This window comes from Schistocerca americana, chromosome X (assembly GCF_021461395.2).
Source record: "Schistocerca americana isolate TAMUIC-IGC-003095 chromosome X, iqSchAmer2.1, whole genome shotgun sequence".
NCBI lineage: Eukaryota > Metazoa > Arthropoda > Insecta > Orthoptera > Acrididae > Schistocerca > Schistocerca americana.
In genome coordinates, this window is record NC_060130.1 from 847,623,711 (window position 1) to 847,636,784 (window position 13,074).

At 39.6% G+C, this 13,074-nt stretch overlaps 1 protein-coding gene across 1 annotated transcript in view; it reads left to right on the forward strand.

Moving 5' to 3' along the window:
* The window catches only part of LOC124556600 (E3 ubiquitin-protein ligase HERC2), an 832,907-nt gene that overhangs the window by 809,289 nt on the left and 10,544 nt on the right, over positions 1-13,074 (forward strand). The window contains exons 82-83 of the mRNA XM_047130567.1: positions 1,653-1,807; positions 1,896-1,985. Of these exons, the coding sequence (XP_046986523.1) occupies positions 1,653-1,807; positions 1,896-1,985 (245 nt within the window). The remainder of the gene's footprint in view (positions 1-1,652; positions 1,808-1,895; positions 1,986-13,074) is intronic.

A 13,074-nucleotide genomic window follows, 5' to 3' on the forward strand; every position in this document is an offset into this window, starting at 1 on the left:
TTGTTGATGTTGATGCTGCTGCTTCTGATAATGATAATGATGATGATGATTGTGCTGCTGCTGTTTCACTTATTTCTGGTGTTTGCTCTTCTACAACCATTGTGCTTTTCTGTGAGCTGCTTGCATTTGGGTTGTTCACTTGCATTGACAAAACCTCATGTTTGTCTTGGAGAGGTGTAGCTTCACTGACAGCAGATTTCTCATTTGAGTCTCCAGGTAACCCACTCTTCTTGTCCATGAGAGGTATGACTCCTACATCATCACACTGCACATTTGAGATTTTATTTACTACATCTAAAATTTTTTTTACTATAATGTTGTTTCCAAGTATATTTAAATGAAAACTGTGTGCTGTGTGGAATCTTTTCCCCAAATTGCTAATGTTCACAAATGTTACGTTTTCAAACTGCCTGCAAATATTTTTCATCTTTCAATTTCTTTGTTTGTAAACAGGGCCATTCTCTTAAGTTGGAACAACGTGAAACTGCAAAAACAATAACGTTTGTTCCTCTCAGCTCACACGATTTTCTTTTTAACAAGATTTAGGGATCCTTTTTTCCATTCCTTGTGACATTGTTTGATCCTGCCAGGAAGATGGAAAAGTCCTTTCTGCTCAGTGAGGAAATTTTTTCCTGACTCATTGATGTAGCAGCACTGTATTTTGCTCTTGGCTTTATTATGCAATTAAAATTCTGACTGCTTGTCCACCAAAATTCAGTGGCTATACTTTGCCCTTGGCTGTCTGCATACAGTTCAATTTTACATGTATTTGCTGCTTGGAGCTTACCGATTTTCTGCCCACCTTTGCTTTGTGCAATGCCTTATTTGGCACTATTTATTTTCTCTTTTTTGTTAACATAAGTCGATAATGTCTCAGGTGAGTAGCTTATCGGTGGCAAATTTTTTGAGAGCACTTTCGCCTATGATCTTTTACTTAAGTACAGCTGAAATATTCCATGTTCTACCTCATGCATGAAGTCACTTTGTTTTCCACATGGTACACTTGAACTGTTAACAACATTATCACAATCCATAGTAGAAAGAGCTTGAAAGTGATTTTCTGTTTGCTTCACAATGTTGTATACCCTGCATTATCTGTTTGCATCTTTTGAACTTTACTTCCATTCAACTCTCCGAGAAAACTGAACTTTCACGCCTCTATTTTGTTGTGTTCAGTACACTTTTTTCTTCTGTAAGTTTCTTGAAATCCATCATCAATGAACTGATGTTAAATTGTGCACTAGACATGTGTTCTTTGTGCTTTGTTATTTCATTCTTACAGCTTTCATAGTTTTTCTTTTTGACTACATAATTGACATTATTTCGTGGAGCCACACATTGAATTTTTACACTAACCACCATATGAGGCAATATAACTGAAAATTGGAACTTTATGACTATTCCTTCATAGAAACAGCAGTTAGGATAGGTATCTGTTATGCATAATGCAAACCCACTTCATAATCACCTCCCTACAGTTCCATCAACTTTGTGTAATCTACCTAATATTTTGTTTGCCTATTTCAATGCATAAATAGACTGAAGAAAATTTGAATTTGAGAATTATTTGCATTGTCTGTGTCTCACATATTAAATAAAATATGCAAGGACTTTGTATACATGTCATATATGTTTATTTTTTTCTCCATCAGGTGAAGATGCTAATTCACTACTGATACAGTGGTTCTGGGAGGTTATGGAAGAATTCACGAATCAAGAACGCTCTCTTTTCTTACGTTTTGTTTGGGGTAGGACGAGGCTTCCTCGAACAATTGCTGATTTCAGAGGACGAGATTTTGTGCTACAGGTCTGTGTTCACACATTTGGCTACAGATCTGGATATTTCTGTTGTCTCAGTTATATTGTTTTACATTCCATATGTCTGTCTGTTTCAGGTTCTGGATAAATATAATCCACCAGACCATTTTCTGCCAGAAAGCTACACCTGTTTCTTTCTGTTGAAAATGCCTCGATACTCATGTAAGGTATGTTGTTTTGTCAGATCAGTACTGCTTTCCTTACTTCATTTCTCTTATATTTCATTGCCTCATGAAGTTATCTACCACTGCCACTTAATATTACACAAAAAATAAAATAACATTGTGGGTTAGGCATGGTATTTAATGTTTTGTTTAATTGACAACCTAGAGTCATTAAGTAATTGAAAAATTGTTTTTTTACCATCAGCTGTTTATTTTAAAACTGGTTTTGGTCATAAACCATCTACACATGACATCTTTCAACATTGAAAATGAAAACATGTTATATACCCAAAAATAATATAACCTAAACTATAGTGTTGATATGATGTACATATAAATACTTACAAGGTGAAGCCAGATAGATAAAATCATATTTCATGTTCCTTTTAGACTGATACAGCCTCAAACCTGCCATAGTATGAATCCACAATCAGTAATCAAATACAGCACTTACTGTAGTAACAAACATTAAAGGGACAAAAAATCATAAAAAAGGAAGATTTGGTTTAACGACCCGTTGACATTGAGGTTATTAGAGATGGAGCACAAGTTGGGACTGTCTCGAGGATGGGGAAGGAAATCGGCCATGCCTTTTCAAAGAAACCATCCTGGCATTTGCTTGGAGCAATTTAGGAAAATCATGAAAAACCTAAATCTAGATGGCTGGAAGCGGGTTTTGAACCATTGTCCTCCCAACTGTGAGTCAGAGTGCTAACCACTGCAGCATATAACTGGGTTAAAAAAAAAATAAAAATAAAAAGGAGGAGGAGGAACATACACACATGAAACAAGCAAAGACAATCTTCTATTGCATACCATCACAGATGCTAATGCCTGTGATACGAGGGTAATCCCAAAAGTAAGGTCTCCTATTTTTTATAAGTACAGAACTCTGTTTGTGTGGTAGTTGGTCACATTGTTATGAAGAATGCTTCATGCACTATGTGTAAATATGCGCACGCTACGCTGAGGTGCTTAGTCTTGGCTTGGCAGCCGTTGATAATGGAGCTCCCATTGGATGTTACCGCCAAGTGTGTATTGCGCGCATTTATTCAGTTTCTGAACACAAAGGGCACTGCGCTGATTGAAATCCATCGCCAACTAATGGAAGTGTATGGTGAGTCATGCATGGATGTCAAAAATGTTCGTAAGTGGTGTAGAGAGTTTGCAGCTGGTTGGACCAAAATTCACGGTGAAAAAAGGAGTGGGAGACCATCAGTTTCTGAGGAGACAGTGTTGAAAGTTGAGCAAAGCCTGCATGAAGATCAGCGGATCACCCTGGATGATCTCTGCGTGTTGGTTCCTGAGGTTTCCCGAAGCACCGCTCACAGAATTTTATTGGAAACATTGAAATACCGGAAGGTGTGAGCAAGATGGGTGCCACGCGTGCTGACTGAGGACCACGTGCGGCAACGAGTTGATGCTTCCCATGCATTTCTTCACCGCCTTACAGCTGAACAGGACAACTTTCTGACTCAGTTGTCACAGGTGATGAAACCTGGGCAGACCACTTTACACCTGAGACCAAGCAACAATAATGCAAGTGGCGACATCCTTATTTGCCAAAGCAGAAATTCAAACAAGCACAGTCTGCCGGTAAAGTCATGACAACAGTTTTTTGAGGTCTGAAAGGGGTATTGCTGGTCAGCTTTATGCCCGCTGGGAACACAATTAAAGCTGACAGGTACTGTGAGACTCTGAAAAAACTCAGATGGGCAATTCAGAACCGGAGAAGAGGAATGTTGAGCAAGGGCATACACATTCTCCATGAGAACACTTGCCCACACATCACTTGGCAAACCATTTCTCTCCTGCAACAGTTTCAGTGGAAGATAATCACCCACCCACCCCCACCCTATAGTCCTGACTTGGCACCCAGTGACTATCACCTGTTCCCTAAGTTAAAAGAACATTTGGCCAGAAGCAATTCAGCTCCAGCAACGAGGTGAAAGGAGAGGTTCATAACTTTCTGAACAGCATGGCAGCAAGCTAGTATGACATGGGCATACGAATACTGCCACAGCGTCTACAAAAATGCATCGACAGAAATGGTGATTATGTCAAAAAATAGCTAAATGTTCAAGCTCTAAACTGATGTAAATCATTGTAGAAATAAACAGGTCTATGTACTTATAAAAAAATAGGAGACCTTACTTTTGGGATTACCCTCGTACATCTGCAGGCAGTAATAGTGTAACTTTTTAACAGAGAACTTTGTATCAAATGCAAAGGGCTAAGTAGAATATTTCTACAGACCATGTTTGGTAAGACAACTAGAGAACTAGTTATAATAAAAAGTTATCAGTGCTGACATTACTACATAACAAGAAAATGTAAAACCAAACAATGGAAACTCCAGGTAGGAATATCAACAATGTAGGAAAAGATATATTGCTACTTACTGTAAAAAAGAAAAAAGACACATCTAGTTGCAGACAGGCATTATCAAAAAAATTATGGCCCAAGATGCTGGAGTTGGCAGTTGTGTGTGTGTGTGTGTGTGTGTGTGTGTGTGTGTGTGTGTGTGTGTGTGTGTGTGTCTGTGTGTGTGTGTGTGTGTGTGTGTGCGCGTGTGTGTGTGTGTGTGTGTGTGTGTATACTGATGAAGGCTGCTGTGGCTGAAAGCGCACGTGTCTTTTAATTGTGCCTGTCTGCAACATGATGTGTCTTCTTTATGGTAAGTAGCACTCTATGTTTTCCTGAAAATGAGAAACCATTGTAATAGTAGAACTGAATAATCCTACAAGTATCACTTTACATACATCATATTCAGCATGCAAAATGATTAGTACTGAAGCAACAGTGAACTGCACAATGTGAATACATTGTGTTCTAGGTAGTGACTGAGCCTTTATAAACAAACTCTATAAACAAAGTCATGTTATACAGGCATTAAATAAAAATCCACATAGTTTCTTATATGCCAGTACAGCATGATTAAAATAACTAAGATGATTTAGTCCGTGGTTCTGTGTAATATGTGATTGTCACTTGAAGGTACTCAGACCAGACCAGGCAAGTCAAGGTATATGTACATACAGAATTAAAGAAGACAGTAGGTGCAAAAGTTCATAATTCAAAAGTCACAGTCATGTTAACAGAAGATAATAGCATAGGAAAGCATATCAGTTGATAAGGTAGGGATACAGTGTGAATATATATGTAGACCTCGGACTACACACCATTCCTTACTGACAGTATAGGTGCACAATCGTCAAGAAGTAGTCTGTTAAAAATTATCTGTATTTAAGATGTAAATCTAAAACTGCTTAAGACCTCAGTCTTACAAATCCAGTTGTATCTCAACAGGATTGCCCATAGTGTCAAATAACGTCCAATCTAAATTTACGTAGCAGCTATAAAGTAGTGAACATCACTAATTATATAGGACATTAACAACTATTAGAACTACATGTAGAGTGCAAACTTGTGGTATAAGTTACTTGAATACTAGTGACTATACAAATTTCATTATATAAGAACTACACACACAATAATGGTCTACAAAAAGTAACAATCGTGGAGAAATAAGTAACATAACTTCTTATGTCCATAATCCTGAGCATTGTCTTATATCACATATTGTTAAAAAACTTACAATCTTAAACATAAGTCTACTGTAGTGGGCAAAAGTTACATACGATCTGGAGATATATTCAGAGAAAAGTAGTAATTATAAATCTCAGAGGACAAGAGCACATAAACATGACAAGAATTACACTGGATGAAAAATGACAATTTGTACACAATCAAAGATGCAAGATCAAACAGAGAAGTACTACTAAATATAAATGATTAAGATAAATATGTAACCAGTGGGAAGCAGTTGTATCATTTGTTCAGTAAAAAAAATTATACATGAAGGTCATGCATTTGTAAGTCTGTAAAAATCATTAAAATCATGTATAAAATAAAAGCATATGTGTACCTCACTGGATGTGTTCACATTGTTAAAACACAGGAGGCTTAAGTAGCATATCAGTACAACACTATGATAATTGAGTTTCAGGCTATCGTTTAAAAATAAGAGTTGGGGAGGGACGGGGGGAGCCGGGGTTGGGGGTTCTGAAATTGGTAAGTAATTATAAAATATCAGTAAAGTTTTCCAGGAAATTCTTGTTTTTTAAAAATCTTTTTGTTCATGTAGTATATTATGTGAATATTGTTTAAAATTGCAAAAAAAATCCAGTTTCTTCGAGCATATTCATCCCTTATCTGTTATTAGTTCTATGTAACAACATCATGTTATCCCCAGTGTTACCTACACACACACACACACACACACACACACACACACACACACACACACACACACAATTTTTCACAAATTCCTGGATATTTCGGTGTAGGGTCTTTATCTATTCTAGAACTATTGTTGTCTCTAAAAAATTGTATGGCGTTTTTGTTGTAGTCACTGATTTACATCACTACCACAGAACTGCTTTTATCAGCTTTAAGAAGAAGGGTATCATCAATGCTTCATTTTTGTTTGTTCATTTATTTATTTTACACGAGTAGTTCCGTAGGACCAAACTGAAGAGCAAATCTCCAAGATCATGGAACATGTCAGTACATTAAATTACAACATACAAGTAATAACAGATAAAATAAAATGTTTATGAACTCAAAAAAGACAAGCCATAAGTCTGTGTAAACACAATCAGCAATATAACACAGGAATTGGCTTAATTTTTCAAGGAACTCTTCAACAGAATAGAAGGAGTGATCCATGAGGAAACTCTTCAGTTTCGATTTGAAAGCATTTGGATTGCTCCTAAGATTTTTGAATTCTTGTCATAGCTTATCAAAAATGGATGCAGCAGCAGTATACTGCACACCTTTCTACTCAAGAGTCAAGGAAGTCCGATCCAAATGCAGATTGGATTTCTGCCTAGTATTAACTGAGTGAAAGCTGCTAATTCTTGGGAATAATCTGATATCATTGACTCATTGACAAGAAATAACAGTAAAGAATATATATATTGAGGGGCCAGTGTCAGAATACCCAGACTAATGAACAGGAGTCGACAAGAGGTTCGGAAACACACCCCTTATTGCCCGAACTGCTCATTTCTGAGCCAACAATATCCTTTGAGAATGAGAAGAGTTACTCCAAAATATAATACCATACATCATAAATGAGTGAAAATAAGCAAAGTAGACTACTTTTCGTGTTGAACTGTCATTTACTTCAGATACCTTTTGATTAGTAAAAATGCCAGCATTAAGTCTTTGGACAAGATACTGAACATGGGCTTTGTGTGACAGTTTACTATCTATCTGAACACCTAGAAATTTGAATTGTTCAGTTTCACTAATCATCTTCCCACTCTGTGAAATTAAAACATTGTGTTTTGTTGATTTGTGTGTTAGAAACTGTAAAAACTGGGTCTTACTGTGATTTAGCATTAGTTATTTTCTACAGGCCATGGATGTAAGTCATGAAATGCACTATTTGAAACAGTGTCATTGTTGCACACAACATCAGAATCACCTGTTACACTAGATGGCATATCATTTATGTAAATAAGGAATAGGAGTGGCCCCAGCACTGATCCCTGGGGCACCCCCTCATTTGACACTGTGCCCCACTCAGACTTCACATCATAGTCATTCTCAACGCTGTGAGTAATGACTTTTCCATTGTCTGTTGTTAAAGTAAGAGGTGAACCAATTGTGAGCCACTCCATCATATCCATGAGAGTCCTTAGTCTTCACTGATTTAATTATTGACTCAATCTCTCCCCTTGTCAGTATCACAGAGGAGTATTTCAGGCATCATAGGCATTTTTCAAGAGATTTATATGATTCCCTGTATAAACTAAGGTTTTATTTGATTCACCAGCAATGCTCAGAAAGTGATTGTTAAATAGTGTACATATATCTGACTTGCCAGTAACAGAAATATTTTTACTATGAACTGACTTTATATCATTGACCTTGTGCTGCCGACCACACACTTCCTTCACGAGTGACCATATGGTTTTAATTTTATCCTGTGATTTAGCTATTTTATTTGCGTACCACATACTCTTTGCCTTCCGAATAACATTTTTAAGCTTCTTACAATTCTGTTTATAATGGGCTACTGTAGCTCGATTGTGATTACTTCTAACATTTTGATATACACTCCTGGAAATGGAAAAAAGAACACATTGACACCGGTGTGTCAGACCCACCATACTTGCTCCGGACACTGCGAGAGGGCTGTACAAGCAATGATCACACGCACGGCACAGCGGACACACCAGGAACCGCGGTGTTGGCCGTCGAATGGCGCTAGCTGCGCAGCATTTGTGCACCGCCGCCATCAGTGTCAGCCAGTTTGCCGTGGCATACGGAGCTCCATCGCAGTCTTTAACACTGGTAGCATGCCGCGACAGCGTGGACGTGAACCGTACGTGCAGTTGACGGACTTTGAGCGAGGGCGTATAGTGGGCATGCGGGATGCCGGGTGGACGTACCGCCGAATTGCTCAACACGTGGGGCGTGAGGTCTCCACAGTACATCGATGTTGTCGCCAGTGGTCGGCGGAAGGTGCACGTGCCCGTCGACCTGGGACCGGACCGCAGCGACGCACGGATGCACGCCAAGACCGTAGGATCCTACGCAGTGCCGTAGGGGACCGCACCGCCACTTCCCAGCAAATTAGGGACACTGTTGCCCCTGGGGTATCGGCGAGGACCATTCGCAACCGTCTCCATGAAGCTGGGCTACGGTCCCGCACACCGTTAGGCCGTCTTCCGCTCACGCCCCAACATCGTGCAGCCCGCCTCCAGTGGTGTCGCGACAGGCGTGAATGGAGGGACGAATGGAGACGTGTCGTCTTCAGCGATGAGAGTCGCTTCTGCCTTGGTGCCAATGATGGTCGTATGCGTGTTTGGCGCCGTGCAGGTGAGCGCCACAATCAGGACTGCATACGACCGAGGCACACAGGGCCAACACCCGGCATCATGGTGTGGGGAGTGATCTCCTACACTGGCCGTACACCACTGGTGATCATCGAGGGGACACTGAATAGTGCACGGTACATCCAAACCGTCATCGAACCCATCGTTCTACCATTCCTAGACCGGCAAGGGAACTTGCTGTTCCAACAGGACAATGCACGTCCGCATGTATCCCGTGCCACCCAACGTGCTCTAGAAGGTGTAAGTCAACTACCCTGGCCAGCAAGATCTCCGGATCTGTCCCCCCATTGAGCATGTTTGGGACTGGATGAAGCGTCGTCTCACGCGGTCTGCACGTCCAGCACGAACGCTGGTCCAACTGAGGCGCCAGGTGGAAATGGCATGGCAAGCCGTTCCACAGGACTACATCCAGCATCTCTACGATCGTCTCCATGGGAGAATAGAAGCCTGCATTGCTGCGAAAGGTGGATATACACTGTACTAGTGCCGACATTGTGCATGCTCTGTTGCCTGTGTCTATGTGCCTGTGCTTCTGTCAGTGTGATCATGTGATGTATCTGACCCCAGGAATGTGTCAATAAAGTTTCCCCTTCCTGGGACAATGAATTCACGGTGTTCTTATTTCAATTTCCAGAAGTGTAATTACCACTTTGTTCTACACAATACCCTTATCCTACTAGTCAACCACCCAGGCTGCCTTTACTGCTAGCACATTCTGATGGAAAGCAACCTTCAAAGAGCATGAGAAATGTGTTATGGAAAGCATTATATTTGTTATCCATGTTATCAGCACTATAAACATCTTGCCACTCTTGTTCCTTAACAAAGGTTTAAAAACTCTCTATTCCTGTTGGATTAGCTTTTCTACATAGTTTGTAATTATATGCGAGATTTGTTTGAGAACAAAAGTCTTGAAAGCTAAAATTTGTGCATGTGGTCTGAAAGGCCATTCACCCTTTTAGTAACAGAATGCTGATCTATTAATGAAGAATGAATGAAAATATTGTCTATGGCTGTGCTACTTTTCCCCTGCACCGTGGATGGAAAAAACACAATCTGCATCAAGCATATGAATTTAGGAGATCTACCAACTTCCTTTCTCATGCACAAACACATACAAAATTAATATTGAAGTCATGACATATAACTAATTTTTGGTACTTCCTATAAAATGAACAAAAAACCCTCACTAGCTTTAGCTGAAATGCTCTGAAGTCAGAATTAAGGGACCTATAAACAACAACAATTGGCAGTTTAGTTTCACCAAATTCAACTGCCCCTGCATAACATTCAAATACCCGTTCAGTGCAGTGCCAAGATCCGTCTATGGACTCAAATGGAATACTGCTTTTTATGTACATGGCCACTCCCGCACTTCACAAAGAGCTCGAAAAACAGCCAGCTAATCTCTATACTGGTAAAGGAAGCCTCTGAATTGTTTAACTGATTGTATTTGTGTTAGGTCATTATTACTAGATCCTTTAATGCTGTTTTGTGTATACTTGTCAAAAACATGATCTACTGTATTTAGCATAGTATTTTTATATGCTGTCGAACCTGTCAATTAGTCAATAGAACCATTTTTATGACCTATCCAAAGCTTAATGCATTTTCCATCTACATGGTGTTTTACATTAAATTTGAAATCTTTATTTAGGATATAAATTTCTTCTGGTTCAAAAGTGACGTCTATGTTTCTAATTGAAATGGAAATTCACAGTGGTTTTATCACCTTGTAGAGGATTTTGTTTCATATTTAGTTTTTCAATTTTTCTGCTGTGTCTATCGACCACAATTTGTCTTTCTTCATTGACAATATGTAACAGGTAACGTCCCAGTTTCAAAATGCTGTAGAAAGAGAACCACTGTTCAGAATGAAGTCAAATTTGAACAGCATGTTATTGATACAGGGGAAAACATCATGGAGAAAGGAAAAAGATTTACCAGTAGATGGCAGGCACAAGGCAGCAACATGGAACAATAATAATAATAATAATAATAATAATAATTACAACAATAACAATAACAAAAATTTTACCAATGGATGGCACTGTAAGCATCGGCATATGCACACCAACAGACATGCAGCACATCACTGTTCTTCAGTTGACACCTGAAATGCCCAAAATGACTATCTCCATGAAGGATTGTGCACTGCTGGTAACACTCTTTTTTCAAGGATGGTGACTGTGTGCCAGTAGGCCTGCAGAAGTTCTGGACACTCCAGGGCAGGAAATACAGCATTGGTCTGGTGTCTGCTAAGGATCTGGAAAAAATGATTACAAAATTCAAAAAGACAGGTTGTTTTGAAATGCAGTGTGGCATAGGGAGGAAAGCAGTTGATCCAACCTCTGTTGAAGATGTGGCCACACTACTATGGGAAGGATCAAGCGGTGGTGTGGAAACATGCAGTGCTCGGGGAATTGCCCGAATGTTGGTCGTGCTGGCAAGCACAGTGCATTAAGTCCTATGAAACATCCTGCATTGCTATCCATACAAAATCACCCATGTTCAAGAGTTTCTTCCAGCTGATCTCCCAGAAAGACAGACGTTCATTTTGGAATTTCTTGCTCACATGGATGTGGAGAATGAATGGCCATGGTACATTCTGTGGGTAGACAAAGCCCATTTCCATCTCCAGGGACATGTCAATATGCAGAATTGCAGAATATGGGCAACAGAAAATACACACGCACCTCAACCAGTACCACTTCATTTTGCAAATGTGACTGTGCAGTGTGAGTTGATGCCATCATTTATCATAGATTCATATTTTTTCAAGTAGATGATTTCTGCAGATCCTGTTACTTGTACCATCACTGGTACAGGCTACGAGAGCCTTTTGTGTACCAATGTCATTCCAACCCTTCAACAGTGTGGGTAGAATCATTTTTATGCAAGACTGTGCTTGTCTGCACATTGCACGGCCAGTGAAGTGGCTACTGCAGAGGCATTTGAAAATGCTAGAATTATCAGCTATCATTTCCCTACAGCTTAGCCATCTAGATCACCTGATCTTAATCAGTGTGACTTCTGGTTGTGGATTTATCTGAAAGATGTTGTGTTCAGTGTTCCAGCTATGAACAAAGCTGAATTGAAGGCATGTATTTTGTAACACTTTGTGAACAGGACCCTCAAGACACTCAGATCTGTTGTAGAACATGCTCTTTCTCGATTTCAGCTTTTGGCAGAAAATTGTTGATATCGTACTGAACATTCTTGTGCCAATCTTGTGACAGTTAGAAACTGATGACATTTTGCTATTTGTGTGGTTTTTTGGCCCAAGGACAAGTAAAAACTGATGTCATTTTGCTTTTTATGCAGTTTTTGGCCACAGGACAATTGAAAACCAATTTTTCCTATCTGATGCAACATGACATTGCTGTGGTGGATGAGCTTACCTAACTAATATTTCCAGAGCAAACATTTGTCTTGCTGACAGCTCAGCGGAAAACAAGTACTGAACGTGGGTGATCGTGTATGAATGACAATTCAGGATGTTTGGTAGGATTTTATACACCATGGTCATAGGCATGTCCAACATTTGGGCAATTCCTTGTGTGTTTGCACACCATCAGTTCAACCCTCCTTGCAATGTTGTGGCCACATCCTTGACAGACGTTGGATTAACTGCTTTCCTCCGTCTGCCACACTGCATTTCAAAACAACCTGTCTTTTCGAGTTTTGCAATCATTTTCTCCAGACCCCTAGCAAACATCAGACCAACGCCTTTTTTGATACCCTTGAGTGTGTTGAACTTGTGCAGGACTACTGGTGCAGTCACTGTTATTGTGTAGGAGCTTTACCAGCAGCACACGATCCTTCATGGAGACAGGCATGTTGGGTGTCTCTGACACACAATAAAGAACAGCCGTGTGCCTTGCAACTGTTGATGTGCATATTCTGATGCTTGTAGTGCCATCTATTGTTCAAATTTTCATTAAATTTGGTGTGTCCCATGACATTTCCTCCTGTTTCAATACTATGCTTTTCAAATTTGGCATCGTTCTGAATAGTGGTTCTCTTCTGCAACATTGTAAATCTGGAACTTTGATTATGGACACCCTATATTTATGTGATGAGTTTCACTATTACTTCATTATTAATAATTTTGAGCCCTGAATGTGATGTATGTATAGTTGTACTTGTTGGATTATTCAGTTCCACTATTACAATGGTTT